General features: G+C 40.2%; 1 protein-coding gene across 1 annotated transcript; it reads right to left on the bottom strand.

Annotated features, from left to right (window-relative positions):
* Positions 1 to 8,718: 8,718 nt before the first annotated feature.
* rgs4 (regulator of G protein signaling 4) lies at positions 8,719 to 22,965 on the bottom strand. The gene is made up of 5 exons (XM_021604376.3): positions 22,800 to 22,965; positions 22,337 to 22,435; positions 15,312 to 15,373; positions 10,471 to 10,634; positions 8,719 to 9,997 (listed from the first exon to the last, which is right to left on the bottom strand). The coding sequence occupies exons 1-5, from the start codon at positions 22,841 to 22,843 to the stop codon at positions 9,758 to 9,760; spliced, it is 609 nt and encodes a 202-aa protein (XP_021460051.1). The 5' UTR covers positions 22,844 to 22,965; the 3' UTR covers positions 8,719 to 9,757.
* Positions 22,966 to 23,611: the final 646 nt, after the last annotated feature.

Genomic DNA, 23,611 nt, shown 5'->3' with positions numbered 1-23,611 from the left:
CAATGTCAAACCATTTGGAGAACATGGCAAAAAAATTACCTAAAATGAAATTAAATATAACCATGTGTGAATCTTTAGGAAACATTCTGTAATGAAATCTGTTTTTTTGTTAAGTTCCTTAAAGTGTTCTAAAACCAAACTATCCTGCACCTTTCCCAGAAAGTTCTGGGAAGGTTGTATGAAAAATAACCATAGGACAACCATGCTCTCCCCAAGCTCTAAGAAACATACGTTTTGCTATCTGGAATGTCTGAAACACATTGTGTGGCCTCGTGGTAAGGGAACAGTGTTACACAATTCTACACTTAACTGATTACTTCACTGCTGTTCCAGAGACAGTCACTTACTGTCTGTGTGAGTATGAGAAATCATAGGTCCCGGGGTTTTGAATTATTTATTGCTCCCCCACTTCCTGGCACACCGTAATTATCTGTAAACAAATATGTGTACCAAGATGCAATTCGATGCGTGGTAAATTTACAGTTGAATGAAAAATACCTTAAAATAGAGCTATAATAACATTTGCCATGTGGCATAGGCTACAGTTGAGCAGAGTTGTTATTAGGATTTCCACATATGGGGAACCTTATTTAACAAGGCCAGAAAAAACATGGCATTTTAGAAATGCATTTCATGCAGAAGACAGCTGAATATTTTTTAAAACCACACAAATGGTCGAAATGAGTGGCTACTCAGACACTGACCATCTGAGATCATTCTGGTCTTGAATTCAAACAAACAATTACCGATGCCAATGAAGCAATACACAGACAGACCCCCCCCCCACACCATCCCCCTTTTGCACTCAGAAAATAATTTTCTCAGGGCATGGACTCTACAAGGTGTCGAAAGCATTCCACAGGGATGCTGGCCCATGTTGACTCTAATGAATTAAGAAGTGACATAAATAAGGGATCATAGCTTTCCCCTGGAGTCAACTAGTCAGTCTATGTCATGGTAAGAGAAAGTAATCCTTAATGTTTTGTGCACTCAATGTATATACAGTGCCTTGCGAAAGTATTCGGCCCCCTTGAACTTTGCGACCTTTTGCCACATTTCAGGCTTCAAACATAAAGATATAAAACTGTATTTTTTTGTGAAGAATCAACAACAAGTGGGACACAATCATGAAGTGGAACAACATTTATTGGATATTTGAAACTTTTTTAACAAATCAAAAACTGAAAAATTGGGCGTGCAAAATTATTCAGCCCCCTTAAGTTAATACTTTGTAGCGCCACCTTTTGCTGCGATTACAGCTGTAAGTCGCTTGGGGTATGTCTCTATCAGTTTTGCACATCGAGAGACTGACATTTTTTCCGATTCCTCCTTGCAAAACAGCTCGAGCTCAGTGAGGTTGGATGGAGAGCATTTGTGAACAGCAGTTTTCAGTTCTTTCCACAGATTCTCGATTGGATTCAGGTCTGGACTTTGACTTGGCCATTCTAACACCTGGATATGTTTATTTTTGAACCATTCCATTGTAGATTTTGCTTTATGTTTTGGATCATTGTCTTGTTGGAAGACAAATCTCCGTCCCAGTCTCAGGTCTTTTGCAGACTCCATCAGGTTTTCTTCCAGAATGGTCCTGTATTTGGCTCCATCCATCTTCCCATCAATTTTAACCATCTTCCCCTGTCCCTGCTGAAGAAAAGCAGGCCCAAACCATGATGCTGCCACCACCATGTTTGACAGTGGGGATGGTGTGTTCAGCTGTGTTGCTTTTACGCCAAACATAACGTTTTGCATTGTTACCAAAAAGTTCAATTTTGGTTTCATCTGACCAGAGCACCTTCTTCCACATGTTTGGTGTGTCTCCCAGGTGGCTTGTGGCAAACTTTAAACAACACTTTTTATGGATATCTTTAAGAAATGGCTTTCTTCTTGCCACTCTTCCATAAAGGCCAGATTTGTGCAATATACGACTGATTGTTGTCCTATGGACAGAGTCTCCCACCTCAGCTGTAGATCTCTGCAGTTCATCCAGAGTGATCATGGGCCTCTTGGCTGCATCTCTGATCAGTCTTCTCCTTGTATGAGCTGAAAGTTTAGAGGGACGGCCAGGTCTTGGTAGATTTGCAGTGGTCTGATACCCCTTCCATTTCAATATTATCTTGCACAGTGCTCCTTGGGATGTTTAAAGCTTGGGAAATCTTTTTGTATCCAAATCCGGCTTTAAACTTCTTCACAACAGTATCTCGGACCTGCCTGGTGTGTTCCTTGTTCTTCATGATGCTCTCTGCGCTTTTAACGGACCTCTGAGACTATCACAGTGCAGGTGCATTTATACGGAGACTTGATTACACACAGGTGGATTGTATTAATCATCATTAGTCATTTAGGTCAACATTGGATCATTCAGAGATCCTCACTGAACTTCTGGAGAGAGTTTGCTGCACTGAAAGTAAAGGGGCTGAATAATTTTGCACGCCCAATTTTTCAGTTTTTGATTTGTTAAAAAAGTTTGAAATATCCAATAAATGTCGTTCCACTTCATGATTGTGTCCCACTTGTTGTTGATTCTTCACAAAAAAATACAGTTTTATATCTTTATGTTTGAAGCCTGAAATGTGGCAAAAGGTTGCAAAGTTCAAGGGGGCCGAATACTTTTGCAAGGCACTGTATATATATATATATATATATGTCCTGTTGAAGTCCAAAGTTTACATACACTTAGGTTGGAGTCATTAAAACTATTTTTTCAACCACTCCACAAATGTCTTGTTAACAAACTATAGTTTTGGCAAGTCGGTTAGGACATCTACTTTGTGCATGACACAAGTAATTTTTCCAACAATTGTTTACAGACAGATTATTTCTCTTATAATTCACTGTATCACATTTCCAGTGGGTCAGAAGTTTACATACACTAAGTTGACTGTGCCTTTAAACAGCTTGGAAAATTCCATAAAATGATGTCATGGCTTTAGAAGCTTCTGATTGGCTAATTGACATCATTTGAGTCAATTGGAGGTGTACCTGTGGATGTATTTCAAGGCTTACCTTCAAACCCAGTGTTTCTTTGCTTGACATAATGGGAAAATCAAAAGAAATCAGCCAAGACCTCAGAAAGTAAATGTAGACCTCCACAAGTCTGGTTCATCCTTGGGAGAAATTTCCAAATGCCTGAAGGTACCACATTCATCTGTACAAACAATAGTAGGCAAGTATAAACACCATGGGTCCATGCAGCCATCATTCCTCTCAGGAAGGAGATGCATTCTGAGATGAATGTACTTTGGTGCGAAAAGTGCAAATCTATCCCAGAACAACATCAAAGGACCCTGTGAAGATGCTGGAGGACATAGGTACAAAAGTTTCTATATCCACAGTAAATCAAGTCCTATATTGACATAACCTGAAAGGCCGCTCAGCAAGGAAGAAGCCACTGCTCCAAAAACGCCATAAAAAAGCTAGACTAAGGTTTGGAACTGCACATGAGGACAAAGATCGTACTTTTTGGAGAAATGTCCTCTGATGAAACAAAAATGGAACTGTTTGTCCATAATGACCATCGTTATGATAGAGGAAAAAGGGTCTTGCAAGCCGAAGAGCACCATCCCAATCGTGAATGCCGGGGGTGGAAGCATCATGTTGTGGGGGTGCTTTGCTGCAGGAGGGACTGGTGCAATTCACAAAATTGATGGCTTCATGAGAAAGGAAAAATTATGTGGATATATTGAAGCAACATCTTAAAGCATCAGCCAGGAAGTTAAAGCTTGGTCACAAATGGGTCTTCCAAATAGACAATGACCCCATGATTACTTCCAAAATTGTGGCAAAATGGCTTAAGGACAACAAAGTCAAGGGATTGGAGAGGCCATCACAAAGACCTGACCTCAAACCTATAGAACATTTGTGGGCAGAATTGAAAACGCATGTGCGAGCAATGAGGCCCACAAACCTGACTCAGTTACACCAGCTCTGTCAGGAGGAATGGGTCAAAATTCACCCAACTTATTAGGGGAAGCTTGTAGAAGGTTACCCGAAACGTTTGACCCAAGTTAAACAATTTAAAGGCAATGCTAACAAATACTAATTGAGTGTATGTAAACTTCTGATCCACTCGGAATTTGATGAAATCAATAAAAGCTGAAATAAATCATTCTCTCTACTATTATTCTGACATTTCACATTCTTAAAAAGGTGGTGATCCAAACTGACCTAAGACAGGGAATTGTTACTAGCATTAAATGTCAGAAATTGTGAAAAACTGAGTTTAAATGTATTTGGCTAAGATGTATGTATGCTTTTAATCACCGTATTCTTATCAGCAGACTCAATAGCTTTCGTTTTTCTAACGACTGCCTCGCCTGGTTCACCAACTTCTTTGCAGAGTTCAGTGTGTCAAATCAGGTGGGCATGTTGTTTGGACTTCTAGCTGTCTCTATGGGGGTGCCACAGTGTTCAATTATCGGGCCAGCTCTTCTCTCTGTATATATCAATGATGTTGCTCTTGCTGCGGGTGATTCCCTGATCCACCTCTACGCAGACGACACCATTCTACATACTTCCGGCCCGGACACTGTGCTATCTAACCTCCAAACGAGCTTAAATGCCATACACAACACTCCTTCCTTGGCCTCCAACTGCTCTTAAACGCTAGTAAAACCAAATGCATGCTTTTCAACCGTTCGCTGCCTGCACCCGCACGCCTGACTAGCATCACCAGCCCTGGATGGTTCCGACCTTGAATATGTGGACATCTATAAGTACCTAGGTGTCTGGCTAGACTGTAAACTCTCCTTCCAGACTCATAGTAAACATCTCCAATTAAAAATCTAATCTAGAATAGGCTTTCTATTTCGCAACAAAGCCTCCTTCACTCACGCCGCCAAACTTACCCTAGTAAAACTGACTATCCTACCGATCCTCGACTTTGGTAATGTCCTCTACAAAATAACTTCCAACACTCTACTCAGCAAACTGGATGCAGTCTATCACAGTGCCATTCGTTTTGTTACTAAATCACCTTATACCACCCACCACTGCGACCTGTATGCTCTAGTCGGCTGGCCCTCGCTACATATTCATCGCCAGACCCAGGTCATCTATAAGTCTATGCTAGGTAAAGCTCCGCCTTATCTCAGTTCACTGGTCTCGATAACAACACCCACCCATAGCACACGTTCCAGCAGGTGTATCTCACTGATCATTCCCAAAGCCAACACCTCATTTGGCCGGCTTTCCTTCCAGTTCTCTGCTGCCAGTGACTGGAAAGAATTGCAAATATCGCTGAAGTTGGAGACTTATTTCCCTCACCAACTTTAAACATCAACTATCTGAGCAGCTAACCGATCGCTGCAGCTCTACATAGTCCATCTGTAAATAGCCCACCCAATCTATCTACCTCATCCCCATACTGTTTTTATTTATTTACTTTTCTGCTCTTTTGCACACCAGTATCTCTACTTGCACATCGTCATCTGCTCATTTATCACTCCAGTGTTAATCTGCTAAATTGTAACTATTTGCCCCTATGGCCTATTTATTGCCTACCTCCTCATGCCTTTTACACAAATCAAAATCAAATCAAATCAAATGTATTTATATAGCCCTTCGTACATCAGCTGATATCTCAAAGTGCTGTACAGAAACCCAGCCTAAAACCCCAAACAGCAAGCAATGCAGGTGTAGAAGCACGGTGGCTAGGAAAAACTCCCTAGAAAGGCCAAAACCTAGGAAGAAACCTAGAGAGGAACCAGGCTATGTGGGGTGGCCAGTCCTCTTCAAGGCTGTGCCGGGTGGAGATTATAACAGAACATGGCCAAGATGTTCAAATGTTCATAAATGACCAGCATGGTTGAATAATAATAAGGCAAAACAGTTGAAACTGGAGCAGCAGCACGGTCAGGTGGACTGGCAACTGCAAGGAGTCATCATGTCAGGTAGTCCTGGGGCATGGTCCTAGGGCTCAGGTCAGTTGAAACTGGAGCAGCAGCACGGCCAGGTGGACTGGGGACAGCAGGTAGTCCTGGGGCATGGTCCTAGGGCTCAGGTCCTCCGAGAGAGAGAAAGAAAGAGAGAAGGAGAGAATTAGAGAACGCACACTTAGATTCACACAGGACACCGATTAGGACAGGAGAAGTACTCCCGATATAACAAACTGACCCTTGCCCCCCGACACAAACTACTGCAGCATAAATACTGGAGGCTGAGACAGGAGGGGTCAGGAGACACTGTGGCCCCATCCGAGGACATCCCCGGACAGGGCCAAACAGGAAGGATATAACCCCACCCACTTTGCCAAAGCACAGCCCCCACACCACTAGAGGGATATCTTCAACACACACTGTATATATACTTTCTTTTTTCTACTGTCATTGATTTGTTATTGTGTTATTGGCTTGTTTATTGTTTACTCCATGTGTAACTGTGTTGTTGTCTGTGTCACACTGCTTTGCTTTATCTTGGCCAGGTTGCAGTTGCAAATGAGAACTTGTTTTCAACTAGCCTACCTGGTTAAATAAAGGTGAAATAAATCAAATAAAAATGTAAACTTCTGACTTCAACTGTATGTATACAGTACCAGTCTAAAGTTTGGACACACCTACTCATTCAAGGGTTTTTCTTTGTTTACTATTTTTTACACTGTAGAATAATAGTGAAGACATCAAACTATGAAATAACACATATGGAATCATGTAGTAACCAAAAAAGTGTTTAACAAATAAAAATATATTTTGGATTTTTGATTCTTCAAAGTAGCCACCCTTTGCCTTGACAGCTTTGCACACTCTTGGCATAAAGAAAAACATTTAAATGAGTAGGTGTTCTAAAACTTTTGACTGGTAGTGTATACTGTATATATAATATAATCTACTGTATGCTGTATAAACTTCCACACGTTTTATTTTACTATTCTTTTTGGGCCTATGTGCTTCATACCCGGTAAGCCACTGCATTACTCCGGCCCTGTGTGTGTGTGTGATTATGTTCTTCACGGACTGTTTGAAAGATAAGGTCTTTTACACACACATGCTCAATATCTGCAGCTCTCTGTGTATAGCGTATATGGCAGGCCTCCGCTTTTCATCAGCTAGATGCCATGAAGGCTCACTCTTATTTTCAGTAAAGAGCTCAGAGTCAATACCAAACATCTATCAGATTGTTCAGTAAAAGTCTAAGCTTAAACCTTTTTATGTTTCTTGGAGTCAGACCTGGGTCAAATACTTGAGCTGACTGGGATTTACAGTAATTACCAATGGAATAGTTCCAAAAGAGCATACTCCAGCTAAATCAAACTACCTTAAATATCTCTAAGTATTTGAAAGTATCTGACATATGTATTGTACACGGGTCATGTCGAGGCCGCCTGTGTTGTCCCTTGTAAAAGCTCTGTTAGACAGTATATTGGTGACAGGCCTTCTCCTGCGTCATCCAACAACCACCTCAGGCTACCGATTTTATAATGTACCTCTAAATATCAGCCCAGACCCATTTTCCTCTGCTTAATCTATCCAGATCCATTCTCACCAGTTAGCTATCTAAATCTGTACAGACTCATTCTTCTGCTACAACCAGGTTGGCAGCGTGATCACACTATCTTGGCTATACTAATATTTGAACATATTTTCCCTTATTCTGTCAATTAAAGTTAGAATTTAGACTCACCAAGAGAATACTTATGTAACATTGGATTAAAAGTGGGTACAGATTTGATCACACTTTTGTTGTTGAGAATATTCCTGTACAGCAGGAAATGCAAATGCAGATGAAATGCACCTTTGTGATTGACATTAATTTACTGAAAACCCACACTAACAGATATTAACAGTATTGCAATTTTCATGTAGCCTAATTTTGGCCAGCTATAGCCTAACAACCAATCAAGCAAGATTATGGAGATTGCATGGCTGTGTGCTCCATTTTATACACCTGTCAGCAACAGGTGTGGCTGAAACAGCCGAATCCACTAATATGAAGGGGTGTCCATATACTTTTAGTCTTGTAGTGTATCTTCAGTGTGGTTCTAAATAAACAAGCTTTAATGGCCAAACAAATTACCCTGACTGTTGTTGGCACCCATGAGAGCTGTGCGAAAGGTAACATTAAAATTTAAAAAATGTAATATGTCCACTCGTGCTTTCAGAGCCACACAAACAACCTTTAAATCAACGTGATCTGCATCAGGCCACTGACGTAAGACCTTATCTTTCTAAATATGGCTTGTTATAGGACGGGTCAAGACTACGTATGGGAGAAGCAAAGAGTGAGTGAACGTAGTCTTCTCTACAGTTGCTTCTTCTATTTTTGCCCAACTCTTATGCCAAGTTGTATGTATGTAAATACTGTCTTTTCCACATTAAAGCTGCAGTCTGTGGTAATAAACTAGTTGGAATAGTGTGTACTGGAGCATATCTTCTGTCACTGGCACTGTGACCTATACCGTGGGAGGTAAAATCAATATTTATACTGAGAGCAGTCCATAGTTTCAAGTAGTTTAATCTAGTGTCTGTGTAACTCTCTGTCATCCCGTTTCTCTGTTTATCAACAAATGAACTAATTAAATCTGCATTTTTTTGTGGTGATGTATTCAGTTTATTCAGGGCAAAGGAATGATTGGACTACATGGTCGTAGGAAACTGCATATTGCCTTAAATAGAATACGTAGAGCTAGTGTGCTGAAATTAGGATATGTATGTTTTCGAAACTGGTACATTTTACAATATTGGCCTTTCGTTCATTGGGATAAATGTATGAAAACAAGTAACCATCTCTGTTGATGCATTGTTTTATTCACAAATAAATGATGAATAAACGTGTCAAGAAAACAACAAGAAAATAAATATGAAGATGATTATTACATTGTATAATAAATATGTAGCCATCATCATTGGAGGCGAGTAGGAGTAATGTTTTAACAAAACGTACAGAACCATATAATGATATCAATATCATTACCAATAACCATATAATGATATCAATAGCATTACCAATAACCATATAATGATAAAGTATCAATATGTTTTCTTCATAAGCACATCAGGAAAGGATCAGCTGAAGCAAGTCGCTGAATTGCTCAAATGGGAGTGTGTGTGTGTCTCTGTGTGTGTTAGGGGTGGATAGAGTAGTAATTCCATATTGTTTCTCCCTGTGTTGTGAATCAAAACATCACCTAGTCATGACTTTGTTGTCAGGTTAACAGAAGGCCAGTGAGTTACACCTTAACAGTGCATGAACTGGCCACAGGTAAAGTAAAGACAGAAAAACAGAGTCAAACAAACAACAGTCAGGTGAAAGAAGTTTTTTAACACCAATCCATTCGGAAACTATCATCTAATTTAACACTCAGTTTGAAGAAGTGCATTTTCATTATTGGTGTTTAAGCATGACTTAGCATGGAGCCCTTGATTAAAACCAGACAGAGGGGACACAGGGAACTAACCAGGGTGAAATACCTAAATGCTTGTTTGAACCATTTGAATATTTTTAGAGATCTGGAAGATGTTCAGTGTAAAGAAAACAGACCCTCGCACAACAATGAAAATCAGAGAATGGAACATCCTTTCAGGAGCATATTTCTCCTGAAAAATAACTCTTGACAGTTCTCTCCCTCTCCAATCGTCCCCTCGTCTCAAAAATAATCTATTTGTGATGCGTGTTGAAATGGTTATCTGGAACAATGGACAGAAAAAATAAAACCCCACCCACTCATAATAATGTTTTCTCTTCAAGACTACCTGCTCTTTCCCTCACAGATTGACAAAATGTTACACATTCTTCAATCCGTCCTTGTTTCTCTCTCCATCGCCATCTATGCACCACATCTGTTCTCAGAACAGACTATTTTTCCTCCTATCTTCTTCAGTGCACAGAGTGGGGTGGTGGTGCTCAACAGGGACAGATCCTGGATCAGTTTGGAGTGGAGGAACCTTCTGTATGAGTCTTTCTCCATCAAATTGAAGATCTTCTGCTGGGCGTCATTGAAACAGGATAAGCCGGCAATAGACAGGTTCTGTCTGGTCTCCTCTCGCGTTGCTGAGTCCAGGTTCACCTGATAGGGAGAGGGAAAAAGAGATATACACTGTATAAGTAAAGCAATAAAACATGGGTACTGTATCAACAAAATGTGCCACCAAAAGTGCTATAAAAATCCAAAAGGACAATCCCGAAGGAAAAACTACAGGTGTTTTTCGAAAGGGGGGACTCATTGAAGGGGAAATCCTCAGTTGAAACAATAACAAAGCGTGCTTTGTTGAGGGATGGGTGGGGATGGAGAAATGTAACCACTCTCAAATTCATAGATATCAAAATGATATATAAAAAAAACTATAAAAATTATAGTTTAAACCATCTTTTGAGAGTGGCTCTCAGTTGGTATAGGTTGTGTTGCTCTTGTTAACATAATATTTGCATATGTTCAGGCCGTCATTGTAAATAAGAATTTATTCTGTCTTGTCTGGTTAAATAATGAAATATAATCATTTAAAAAAGCCATAAACATGCCAATCATTATTCCCATTTGACCTCATTTGGAGAGTCTGCCTCAATGTACTGTTCGTAGATCTCTTTAGCTTTGGCCGCCATCTTGTTTGGGGAAGACTTTTTGTATTCCTCGCAAGCGTTCCAGAATTCCAAGTTCTCCTGGCTGAGCTCTGACTTCAGGAACGCAGTGAACACTGTACGACCGCCTGATAGACAGACAGACAAACAATCAGAGAAAGAGGTTAGGTTAGGTCAGTCTCAGATCCTCTTATTTAGCATGTGTAACATCCAGAGAAATTTCCAGGGTGCTGGGTTGAGTGTTCGATATGAAACCACACACTATTAAACTATCCAAACTGCTTTTCTCTATTAGAAGGTAGGGGGTGGGGGTGTTTTGAGAGAGAGAGAGAGAGCATCCCTCTGTAGGGAGGCAGTGGTGGAGGTCAAGGCCTGGATGGTTCTCAGGAGGCATTGTTCCTGCTCTGAGTCCCAGCCTGGTCTCAGACTAGACGTAACATAGTAAAAGTAGAAAACTACAATATGTTTGGTATGGTTACATAAGACAGATGGTTATTGAGGCAAAAACAAAAGTATGGTGGTTGGTTGGGGTGGATGGGTAGCCATTTCAGGCAAACATCTAGCAACCCAAAGGTTGTGAGTTCAAATCTCATCACGGATCATTTTAGCTAATTAGCAACTTTTCAACTACTTACTACTTTTAGCTACTTTTCAACTACTTATCATGTTAGCTAACCCTTGCCCTAACCCTAACCTTTAATCTAACTCCTGAACTTAACCCTAACCTCTAACCCTAACCTCTAGCCTAGCTAACGTTAGCCAACTAACTAACGCTAGCAATCTAGTTGGAATTCATAACATATCATACATTTTGCAAATTCGTAACATATTGTACATTTTGAAAATTGTTAACATATAACACGAATTGTAGTGAGTAACATATAATACGAAATGGGTGCTGGACATATACAAATTATATATGGTGTCCCCACGGGTGTCCCCATACACACACACTGTTTGTTCACCAGCAACGGCTAATAACCCAACCACCAGAATATACAGTAGAAGTCGGAAGTTTCACTACACCATGGCCGAATACATTTAAACTCAGTTTTTCACAATTCCTGATGTTTAATCCAAATAAAAATTCCCTGTCTTAGGTCAGTTAGAATCCACTTTATTTTAAGAATGTGAAATATCAGAATAATAGTAGAGAGAATGATATATTTCAACTTTTATTTCTTTCATCACATTCCCAGTGGGTCAGAAGTTTACATACACTCATTTAGTATTGGGTCGCATTGCCTTTAAATTGTTTAACTTGGGTCAAACATTTCGGGTAGCCTTCCACAAGCTTCCCACAATAAGTTGGGTGATTTTTGGCCCATTCCTCCTGACAGAGCTGGTGAAACTGAGTCAGGTGTGTAGGCCTCGTTGCTCGCACACACTTTTTCAGTTCTGCCCACAAATGTTCTATAGGATTGAGGTCAGGGCTTTGTGATGGCCACTCCAATACCTTGACTTTGTTGTCCTTAAGCCATTTTGCCACAACTTTGGAAGTATGCATGGGGTCATTGTCCATTTGGAAGACCCATTTGAGACCAAGCTTTAACTTCCTGACTGATGTCTTGCTTCAATATATCCACATAATTTCCCTTCCTCATGAAGCCATCGATTTTGTGAAGTGCACCAGTCCCTCCTGCAGCAAAGCACCCCCACAACATGATGCTGCCACCCCCGTGCTTCAGGGTTGGGATGGTGTTCTTCGGCTTGCCCCATTATCCTCCAAACCAAACGATGGTCATTATGGGCAAACAGTTTCATTTTTGTTTCATCAGACCAGAGGGCATTTCTCCAAAAAGTACGATCTTTGTCCTCATGTGCATTTTCAAAAGGTAATCTAGCTTTTTTATGGCAGTTTTGGAGGAGTGGCTTTTTCCTTGCTGAGCGGCCTTTCTGGTTATGTCGATATAGGACTCGTTTTACTGTGGATATAGATACTTTTGTACATGTTTTCCTCCAGCATTTTCACAAGGTCCTTTGCTGTTGTTCTGGGATTGATTTACACTTTTCGCACCAAAGTACGTTCATCTCTAGGAGACAGAACGCATCTCCTTCCTGAGCGCTATGACGGCTGCATGGTCTCATGGAGTTTATGCTTGCATACTATTGTTTGTTCAGATGTACGAGGTACATTCAGGCGCTTGGAAATTGAACCAGACTTGTGGAGGTCTATATATTTTTTCTGAGGTCTTAACTGATTTCTTTTGATTTTCCCATGATGTCAAGCAAAGAGTCACTGAGTTTGAAGGTAGGCCTTGAAATACATCCACAGGTACACCTCCAATTGACTCAGATGATGTCAATTAGCCTATCAGAAGCTTCTAAAGCAATGACATAATTTTCTGGAATTTTCCAAGCTGTTTAAAAGGCACAGTCAACTTAGGTATGTAAACGTCGTCTGACCCACTGGAATTGTGATACAATGAATTATAAGTCAAATAATCTGTCTGTCAACAATTGTTGAAAAAATGACTTGTGTCATGCACAAAGTAGATGTCCTAACCGACTTGCCAAAACTATAGTTTGTTAACATGAAATGTGTGGAGTGGTTGAAAAACAAGTTTTAATGACTCCAACCTAAGTGTATGTAAACTTCCGACTTCAACTGTATGTGATAAAGTGAAAAGTCCCGCACCCGACACTAACCCGCAAATATAGAAAATGTGTTGTAGAGTCAGAGATGGCAGAATGATTTATTGAAAGGGGGCACAGAATTTTTTCTGCTTATAATTTCCAACATTTTGGTTGGTTATTTGTTAGTCAACTTGTCTACATGCATCTTCTCTTCTGACAATACTTGTTATCCTAGAAGACTAAATAAACACTTGCTCAACAGAATAATGTCATAAATCGATGGAATTAATGCTTCAATCTAGTTGACATGGTAAATTCTCTTTCATCTTTTCAAAGCAAAGGTGTTTAGGGACCGGGAAGAAAATGCAATAAAGATTTTCCATGCAAAATGTGCAAATTACATCCGTTTGACCGGTTTTAAGGAAATTAAAAGCTGTGAAAACCACTCAAATTGTTTATGATAAGATTTCAGTTCGCCTTGGAAGCATATTTTATGTTTTGAAATACTATCAGCTTTTATGATGCTGATAAAGATAGCACCTTTACAGATGGTCAGCATTACTTCTCTCAAGATCAGTGGTGTAGTGTTATTATTTTTAGGTTGGCTACCAGAGATAATTTTGTAAAAAATGATGTCCAAATTTCTCAATGAAAGTTGGTTTCGACATGTAGCCTATTGTGTAATATCATTTTGAAATATAGGCCTACATACAAGGCATCATCCAACTTGCACAATTGTGTATGCCAACACATAGTGGCTCAAAGACAAAAGGTCTGTTTTTAAAACACCACAATAGGACTACCTTAATATAAATTAGGCCATCACTGTCAATCGTGAATGATAATTCTTCACTTTTTATGCATGAAACATCCATGCTGCATCTGCATTACAACATTTAATCCCTATCAGTTTTATCATGGGAATATGTACTTCGATCTTCTTGAATGAAATACACATAATTAGTTTAATAATGTTTAATCACATTTTAGAGTAGATAGAGGTACACAGCCACCTGTATTTGTTTTCAATCAAAGTATATTTAGCTTCATGTACATTTGGTGTATAATTTTAGAGCAAGAAATGCTTAATCCTGCGTAAATTAGCCTAATATTATATCAGGCTATGTGAGAGGTTATAGACCTACAGTCAGATGTCCAGATTTCAGTTTGGCTACTATTCCATTTAACCCATCTGAGACTACAGTTCCCTTGATGTGCCATATTGAAGTCCCCGTCTTGTATAGCGCCATACAATCATCACACATAGCATAGTCGGCATTGCTATCATCCTCTTTACATCAACATTTCCCAAGCATTGCTGTTCAGTCCCTCCCTTCTCTTTATTTTCAAGTCAACTCTCCATTTCACAGCATTCCTCTTATTTAATAAAAATCCAACATTTTTATTTTTGCCTCAGTGGATCGTCGTTAACTTTTTCATCCCAAGTTCCCAAAAGCATTTGTCGATTGGTGTGTATTTGACATGTGTACAGTTAGGCACTAATGCCAGATAACATCATTAAAACATGTAGCCTATAAGATATGAATTTCACAAGAATGTACATTTATGGATTTTGTGTATGCATTGTTTTCCATTTATTCAACTTGACCACCACCCGCCCGCCCTTCATCCACACAATTTTTAATTACCCTAAACCCTCCCGCCGCGTGGATATAACCACGGGGACTGAGAGTTATGGTTTATCCTGTGCATCACACACACACAGGGAGGGAGCAGAGCAGCAGGCGTCTAGGGGCTACCCAGCGTACCCTCTAGACACATAGCACACGTCCAGAGCATGAAAACGTATCCTGAGAGCTGGCTGAAGTTCCCAACTACACACAGCTAAACCCACAAGTACCCTACAGCCCACACAGGCATCATGACATCAGTCTTTAAACAGAAACCCAGAGAGTGATAAAGCCCATTGAATTTAATTTAATTTAATTTAATTGGGGTCGGAGAGACAGGAGGAGAGGGGGTGAGGGAGATACAAATGTCACTCAAGTTTTGAAGAAATGTTGTTCCGTGGTCTGGCTTGGTAATAGGTCATGGTAGAGTTTTGACAGAGATTCAGGAATTCAACACAAGACGCAGTAGAGAGCTTCAATTAAATTCAAAATCAATACATCTTTTCAATTCAGTAAACCATCATAACATTTGAGCAAGATCGACTCCCCAATCCTACAGTATTATAAAGATGTCGCATTGATTTGTAAGAAACTCACTTTCACAATTCATCAGGTTGTTGAAGGACAGCTTCCATTTCTCCACATCAGCAGGTGAAACTCTAAAACCAGAGAAATAACATAATTATTATACTGTACACCTGTATTACTGGGAGAAACAATAATACTATTCATATTTCAGTTCATCTCTTGTGTGATATCTCACAGTTCTTAACCTTCATATTGCTGATGACCTGTATTTTAATGATAGCCTACCAGTAGATGTCATATCTACCATCTTACATAATGTTCTTTACAACAGGACATACTGTATTTGACTACTGTATTTTCCATGAGCATCAGCCACACCAGATGCACCTCTTCAAGCTATTGAGTAACCAACCACTTATTTACATTACTCACCTATTTGAGCTAATGAGTAACCAACCATTTTATAACATCATAAACTGTGTGGTTCGAGCACTGAATGCTAATTGGCTGAAAGCTGTGGTATATTTAAGCAATAAGGCATGAGGGGGTGTAGTATATGGCCAATATACCATGGCTAAGTGCTGTTCTTGCGCACAACGCATCACGGAGTGCTTAGACACAACCCTTAGCCGTGTTATATTGGCTATATACCACAAACCCTGAGGTGCCTTATTGCTATTATAAACTGGTTAATTAGAGCAGTATAACTACATGTTTTTTTGTCATACCTGTGGTGTACGATCTGATATGCCATTGCTGTCAGCCAATCAGCATTCAGTGCTCAAACAACCTAGTTTATAATAGACCATATACCACGGGTATGACTAAATATGTATTTTTACTGCCTTAATTACGTTGGTAACCAGTTTATAATAGCAATAATGCACCTCGGGGGTTTGTGGTATATGGCAAATAAGCCACGTCTAAGGGCTGTATCCAGGTACTCCGCGCTGCGTCGTGCGTAAGAACAGCCCTTAGCTGTGGTATATTGGCCATATACCACACCCCCTCTGGCCTTTTTGCTTAATTATACACCTCTTTGAGCTAATGAGTAACCAACATTTTATAATATTATACAACTCTTTGAGCTAATACTTTACCAACCATTTTATAACATTATCAGGCAGATCGCGTCAAGAGAGACTTCGAAATTCTATCCATGTTCTGAGGACGTCGGAAAATGCCTTCAAAACCGGCAACTAGGGGCAACAGTGAACGCTATTACCATCAAGTAGGCTAGGGTTTTGCCAGGTTGTGAACAGAGTGTTGGATGGGCGTAATCCCATGACTCTGGACCCTTACCTTAACCATTCGGAATGAGTCCATGAACTTAATGTTTTAACCCTATCCAAAACCTTAACCCTTAACCATCTAAATGTAAAGTTTAGAGCAACTTAGAAATGTTTGTTTGGAGAAACGGAATAATACTGAGCAGGAGGACTCCTTATTATGCGCCCCCTTATAAATGTAAATAATGTTTCCAAAATTATACACTGCTCAAAAAAATAAAGGGAACACTAAAATAACACATCCTATATCTGAATGAATGAAATATTCTTATTAAATACTTTTTTATTTACATAGTTGAATGTGCTGACAAGAAAATCACACAATTACCAATGGAAATCAAATGTATCAACCCATGGAGGTCTGGATTTGGAGTCACACTCAAAATTAAAGTGGAAAACCACACTACAGGCTGATCCAACTTTGATGTAATGTCCTTAAAACAAGTCAAATTGATGCTCAGTAGTGTGTGTGGCCTCCACGTGCCTGTATGACCTCCCTACAATGCCTGGGCATGCTCCTGATGAGGTGGCGGATGGTCTCCTGAGGGATCTCCTCCCAGACCTGGACTAAAGCATCCGCCAACTCCTGGACAGTCTGTGGTGCAACGTGGCGTTGGTGGATGGAGCGACACATGATGTCCCAGATGTGCTCAATTGGATTCAGGTCTGGGGAACGGGCGGGCCAGTCCATAGCATCAATGCCTTCCTCTTGCAGGAACTGCTGACACACTCCAGCCACATGAGGTCTAACATTGTCTTGCATTAGGAGGAACCCAGGGCCAACCGCACCAGCATATGGTCTCACAAGGGGTCTGAGGATCTCATCTCGGTACCTAATGGCAGTCAGGCTACCTCTGGCGAGCACATGGAGGGCTGTGCGGCCCCCCCAAAGAAATGCCACCCCACACCATGACTGACCCACCGCAAAACCAGTCATGCTGGGGGATGTTGCAGGCAGCAGAACGTTCTCCACGGCGTCTCCAGACTCTGTCACGTCTGTCACATGTGCTCAGTGTGAACCTGCTTTCATCTGTGAAGAGCACAGGGTGCCGGTGGCGAATTTGCCAATCTTGGTGTTCTCTGGCAAATGCCAAACGTCCTGTACGGTGTTGGGCTGTAAGCACAACCCCCACCTGTGGACGTCGGGCCCTCATACCACCCTCATGGAGTCTGTTTCTGACCGTTTGAACAGACACATGCACATTTGTGGCCTGCTGCAGGTCATTTTGCAGGGCTCTGGCAGTGCTCCTCCTTGCACAAAGGCGGAGGTAGCGGTCCTGCTGCTGGGTTGTTGCCCTCCTAAGGCCTCCTCCACGTCTCCTGATGTACTGGCCTGTCTCCTGGTAGTGCCTCCATGCTCTGGACACTACGCTGACAGACACAGCAAACCTTATTGCCACAGCTCGCATTGATGTGCCATCCTGGATGAGATGCACTACCTGAGCCACTTGTGTGGGTTGTAGACTCCGTCTCATGCTACCACTAGAGTGAAAGCACCGCCAGCATTCAAAAGTGACCAAAACATCAGCCAGGAAGCATAGGAACTGAGAAGTGGTCTGTGGTCACCACCTGCAGAACCACTCCTTTATTGGGGGTGTCTTGCTAAATGTCTATAATTTCCACCTGTTGTCTATTCCATTTGCACAACAACATGTGAAATGTATTGTCAATCAGTGTTGCTTCCTAAGTGGACAGTTTGATTTCACAGAAGTGTGATTGACTTGGAGTTACATTGAGTTGTTTAAGTGTTCCCTTTATTTTTTGAGCAGTGTATAATTACTCCTGTCTAATCACAATGAATTTGGGAAGAAAAAATGCCAAATATCGAATAGATTGTTGCGTTGCGGACATAAAAATATTATCTATAGCAGTTAGCACATAACATTTTGAGAACCATATGTTCTCAGAGCGGGGTTGTCCTATGGTTATTTTGCATACAACCTTCCCATAACATTTACTACAGGTTTCCCCATGGTCCTATTTAAAGTAATGTTCTCAGAACGTTCAGAGAACGTTAAGAAGCAACGTTCTTCTGTGTGGATATCAGTACTTCAGAATAATGTTTTCTACAGGTGTCGTCATGGTTCTTTTTAAAGTCATGTTCTCAGAACGTTCAGAGAAGGTGGAAAAACAACAGACTTCTGTGGGAATTCCAGTACTTCAGCATAAAGTTTTCTGCAGGTTTCCTCATGGTTCAATTTAAATACTCTTCTCGGAACATAAAACCACAAAAAAACATCAGTAACATTCACAGAATGTTATAAGAATGTTATTTAAAAACATACTCAGCATCAAAAAAACAACCTATCTTCTATCTTGTTAAATGTGTTTAGGTGTGTTGGTCGTGCCCACTAATTGGCCACACCTGATCTTAATGAATGCTTGTTTCCTTTGAAATAGGGTCTGCTTGAAAAGACAAAAATTAACAGCCTTGTATGAGTAAAAAAAAAACATGGCATGCTAGCTCCATCCTGGTGGCGTAGTGAACTAATTCCATGGATAAAGAGCTTTATTTTCAATGACATCCTGGGAACAGTGGGTTAACTGCCTTGTTCAGGAGCAGAACGACAGATATGTACCTTGTCAGCTCAGGGATTCGATCTAGCAACCTTTCAGTTACTAGTCCAATGCTCTAACCCCTAGGCTACGCTGGCACCATGTTCTCATAATGTTATTAAATTACCTTCAGAGCTTCCCTGTAACCTAAAAATGCACATTCCCAAAACAGCTGAAATGTTCCATTCTGTTCTCAGAACGTTAAAAAAACTTTACATTTTAACGGTCAGGAAACTTATGGCTTCGTTCCCAGAACCATTGGGAAATCAAAAACATAAGTTCCCACAACTTTCAAGGAACCAAATGTGCAAGCTGGAAACGGGCTGCTGCCCTTTAATTTGGAGACTTGCATTTCCCTCACTAACTTTAAACATCAGCTATCTGAGCAGCTAACCGATCGCTACAGCTGTACATAGTCCATCCAATCTACCTACCTCATCCCCATATTGTTTTTATTTACTTTGCTGCTCTTTTGCACACCAGTATCACTACTTATACACCATCATCTGCTCATCTATCACTCCAGTGTTAATCTGCTAAATTGTAATTACTTTGCTACTATGGTCTATTTATTGCCTTACCTCCTCATGCCATTTGTACACACTGTATATAGACTTTCTTTTCTTTCTATTGTGTACTGTACGCTTGTTTATTCCATGTGTAACTCTGTGTTGTTGTTTCTGTCGCACTGCTTTGCAGGTCGCAGTTGTAAATGAGAACTTGTTCTCAACTAGCTTACCTGGTTAAATAAAGGTGAAATAAAAAATAAATAAAAAATGTAAAATTATTCTTTTTTTCTTTTTTTTCTACTTATCTATTATTTTACTTATTTTTCTTTAAAATGCATTGTTGGTTAAGGGCTTGCAAGTAAGCATTCACTGTAAGGTCGACACCTGTTGTACTCAGCGCATTTCACAAATAACATTTGATTTGATTTGATTTGGGGTGAAGGTTCACCTTCCAACAGGACAACGACCCTAAGCACACAGCCAAGACAACTTAAGAGTGGTTTCGGGACGAGTCCCTGAATGCCCTTGAGTGGCCCAGCAAGAGCCCGGTCTTGAACTCGATCAAACATCTCTGGAGAGAGCTGAAAAACAGTGCAGCGACGCTCCCATCCAACCTGACAGAGCTTGAGAAGATCTGCAGAGAATAATGGGAGAAACTCCCCAAATACAGGTATGCCAACCTTGTAGCGTGTGCCAAATGTGCTTCAACAAAGTATTGAGTAAAGTCTCTGAATACTTTATGTTAATCTGATATTTCCGTTAAATTTTTTTATGCATTTGCAACATTTAGTTTTGTCATCATGGGGTATTGTGTGTAGATTTATGAGAAAAAACAAACAATTTTATCAATTTTAGAATAAGGCTGTAACGTCTCAAAATGTGGCAAAGGTCAAGCGGTCTGAATACTTTCCAAATGCACTGTATAATAGTTATATATTGTACAATCTGTGTGTTTCCCTTCTTTTTATTGGTCCTGGGCCAGGTCAAGGTCTGGTATCTCAAAATCATCTTAAGGCTAAATTCATCTTATAATCGTAGGATCCTATTTTCAACAATGAACTTAGCCTAAGATGCGTTTATATTTATCTGTTGGACAGTGTCAGAGTGCCACTCATTTTGATCATTTGTGTAGTATTAAAAAATATTTTGATAATGTCTCCTGTCTTGTAGGCCTAAGATCTTCCCACTACATGTGTAAATCCTAAAAATGCTTCTGCTGAACTGTATGCGACTAGGCAAATGCAATGACAGAATGTGTTATATTAAAGGATTTTTCTTTACTGAAAGTACCATTTACATTTTTGATCTCAAAGTAAAATGAGTTCACCTACATTGGCTACAATCAGATAATCAAAGTTGGTCAATATTAATGCAAACTGTGAGGTTGCAATTAAGGGGTTGTGTTCATTTATTCTCATCATGAGGGCATTGATTGGATTTAGTGCTAATGAAATCAAAAGTCAGGCTGGATATTGTCTGTGCTAACTAGTTTAGGGACAACAGATGCTAAAGAGATGCAAAAACTGGTCGAATCAACTTTGTTTCCACGTCATTTCAACAACAAAATATAAATGTGATGATGTTGAATCAACGTTGAAAGCTGATTGGATTTGCAAAACATCATTAAGGTAAGGGAATTTTGTCTTTTTTCACCCAACCTTTCACCTAAATACATAGACATGGTGACATGTTTTGTTTATTTCATGTTGAATTCACGTGAGTTGACAACTTAACCAAATGTAAATCAAAACTAGGTGTAGAACTGCATTAAAACCTATTTACCCACGTTACAATGGATATTGCCTTGAGAGCATTATTCCCCATGGCGTGATAAATTAATTTAATAGAGTCTGAAGGCTATTTTATCTATGACATATAAACACAACTTGCAACAATTTCAATGATTTTACTGAGTTACAGTTCATATAAGGAAATTAGTCAATTGCAATAAATTAATTTGGCCCTAATCTATGGTTTTCACATGACTGGGCAGGGGCACAGACATGGGTGGGAAGGTATAGGCACACCCACTGGGGATTCAGGCCTAGCGAATCAGAAATAGTTTTTCCCCACAAAAGTGCTTTATTACAGACAGAAATACTCCTCAGTTTCATCAGCTGTCCGGGTGGCTGGTCTCAGACGATCTTGCAGGTGAATGAGCCAGATGTGGAGGTCCTGGGCTGGTGTGGTTACACGTTGCCTGTGGTTGTGAGGCCGGTTTGTCTTACTGCCAAATTCTCCAAAATGACTTATGGTAGAGAAATTAACGTAAAATTCTCTGGCAACAGTTCTGGTGGACATTCCTGCACTCATCATCACAATTGCATGTTCCCTCAACTTCAGACATCTGTGTGCACATTTAAGAGTGGCCTTTTTTTTATCCCTATCACAAGGTGCACCTGTGTATTGATCGTTTTGTTTAATCAGCTTCCTGATATGCCACACCTGTCAGGTAGATGGATTATCTTAACAAACATTTGAGGGAAATCAGCTTTTTGTGCTTTAGGAACATTTCTGGGATCTTTTATTTCAGCTCACGAAACATGGGACCAACACTTTACATGTTGTTTATATTTTTGTTCCGTCTGTATGATAATGAGTATCAAGTGTTTATTTGCTGCTCACATTTAACAGGTCTCCCTGATAAAATAGATCCTTAATCTCAAAGAGATGTCCTTTTATAAATAAATTATAAATAAATCAATACATTCAAAGTGTCACTGATCTCCTGTACACTCACCTCTTGACAGCGGTTGTCTTCTCTTTGACCTGTTTCTGGTCTGTTGGAAACTCAGGCTTTTGGAGCAGAAAGCCAATCTTGTGTTTGATGTCTTTGGCACTGCGGGAGGAGAGAGAGTGGGTAGTGTTTGGCTACAGAATGTATTAAAACATCTCACAGTCGTGTGTCCTGTTATATGTAGTGCACTTACTGTATAACAGAACCAAGATGCCTGGCACACAAGGCTCGTATTCAACATACATTACTGTCTGAAAATATCCCATTGCAGCACAGACATGACACCTTTCAATTGTTAGAATCTCACATGACATGTTGCATTACTTTTGTTGCATCAAATTTTAAACCAAGCATTTTCCAACTGTTACTGTTGCATTTATCCTCTTCCATACAACTCAATACATGTTCCATACACGTTGATAGTGATCTACAACAACATGCTAACAAACTAGAATAACCATCTTACCTTTTTAAGCAGGTTGCTGGCAGTGTTGCTAATCCCTTACACATGTTGTATGTTTGCTCAATCCAAATCTAGGAAAATTATTTGCAGTGGTTTGGAGTTAAGAGGAGAAGTCTGTAATAGTATGACTGTTAGTCCTCACAGTGTTTCAGTGGTATGCTGTGTCTTGGTGAAATCTCCCACAGTTGGGGTTTTATACAGCCATAGTGCTCACACACAGACGGAGAGCCAATCACAGCCCTCACTGGGCTAAGTATGCTCAATCAATTCTCTCAAAGGGGGGAAATAATATGAGCAGGTATTTGTCAGTGACTGCCTGTTACCCACTGAAGTGGGCATAGCAGCGTGTGGAGGAAATGTAATGCAGTGAAACTGTTATGTGTTTTTCATTGAAGAGAAGGTTATTTCCATTGCCCTCCCTCTTTGGAACGATTTAGGGTAATTATGTTCTTGTAAAGAAGCCAAAGATGGACAAATACTTTCTTTATTTGCCAATATGATTTGTCCAATATTGCTTTTGCCACCTTGGATTATCGTGTGCTCTTCTCAATGTTTTGGATCAGTGGCTTGTGGATGGTGTTGACATGTATTGACTTACACATTTGTGCATGCACATGATGCATGAGGACAAGGTATGAATGGCTCGGATTGAACCTGTGTCGTTTGCACACCACTAGACTGTGTTAGCCTGCTGAGCTAAAGTCTAGGTAATAGTTCAGAGAGATAGCACAAATCTTCAGGTCTCAGGCTAGGATAATCCTTATGCGAGCGTGGTTCACCAAACCACCTCTGTTACAAAAAGGTCCATTGACATG

Source organism: Oncorhynchus mykiss, chromosome 5, assembly GCF_057628025.1.
Source record: "Oncorhynchus mykiss isolate SJ-2025 chromosome 5, ASM5762802v1, whole genome shotgun sequence".
Lineage (NCBI taxonomy): Eukaryota > Metazoa > Chordata > Actinopteri > Salmoniformes > Salmonidae > Oncorhynchus > Oncorhynchus mykiss.
The sequence above is the reverse complement of the archived record's forward strand: the minus strand, read 5'-3'. Positions and strand labels throughout refer to the sequence as shown.

Bases quoted from the DNA above. Each gene is read 5' to 3' on its own strand.
- rgs4 (XM_021604376.3), bottom strand. From the start codon at position 22,843: ATGTGTAAGGGATTAGCAACACTGCCAGCAACCTGCTTAAAAAG. The intron at 10,635-15,311 runs GTGAGTTTCTTA...TCTGTCTATCAG, and splicing joins CAACCTGATGAATTGTGAAA to GCGGTCGTACAGTGTTCACT. The intron at 9,998-10,470 runs GTCAAATGGGAA...TCTCCCTATCAG, and splicing joins AGGCAGACTCTCCAAATGAG to GTGAACCTGGACTCAGCAAC.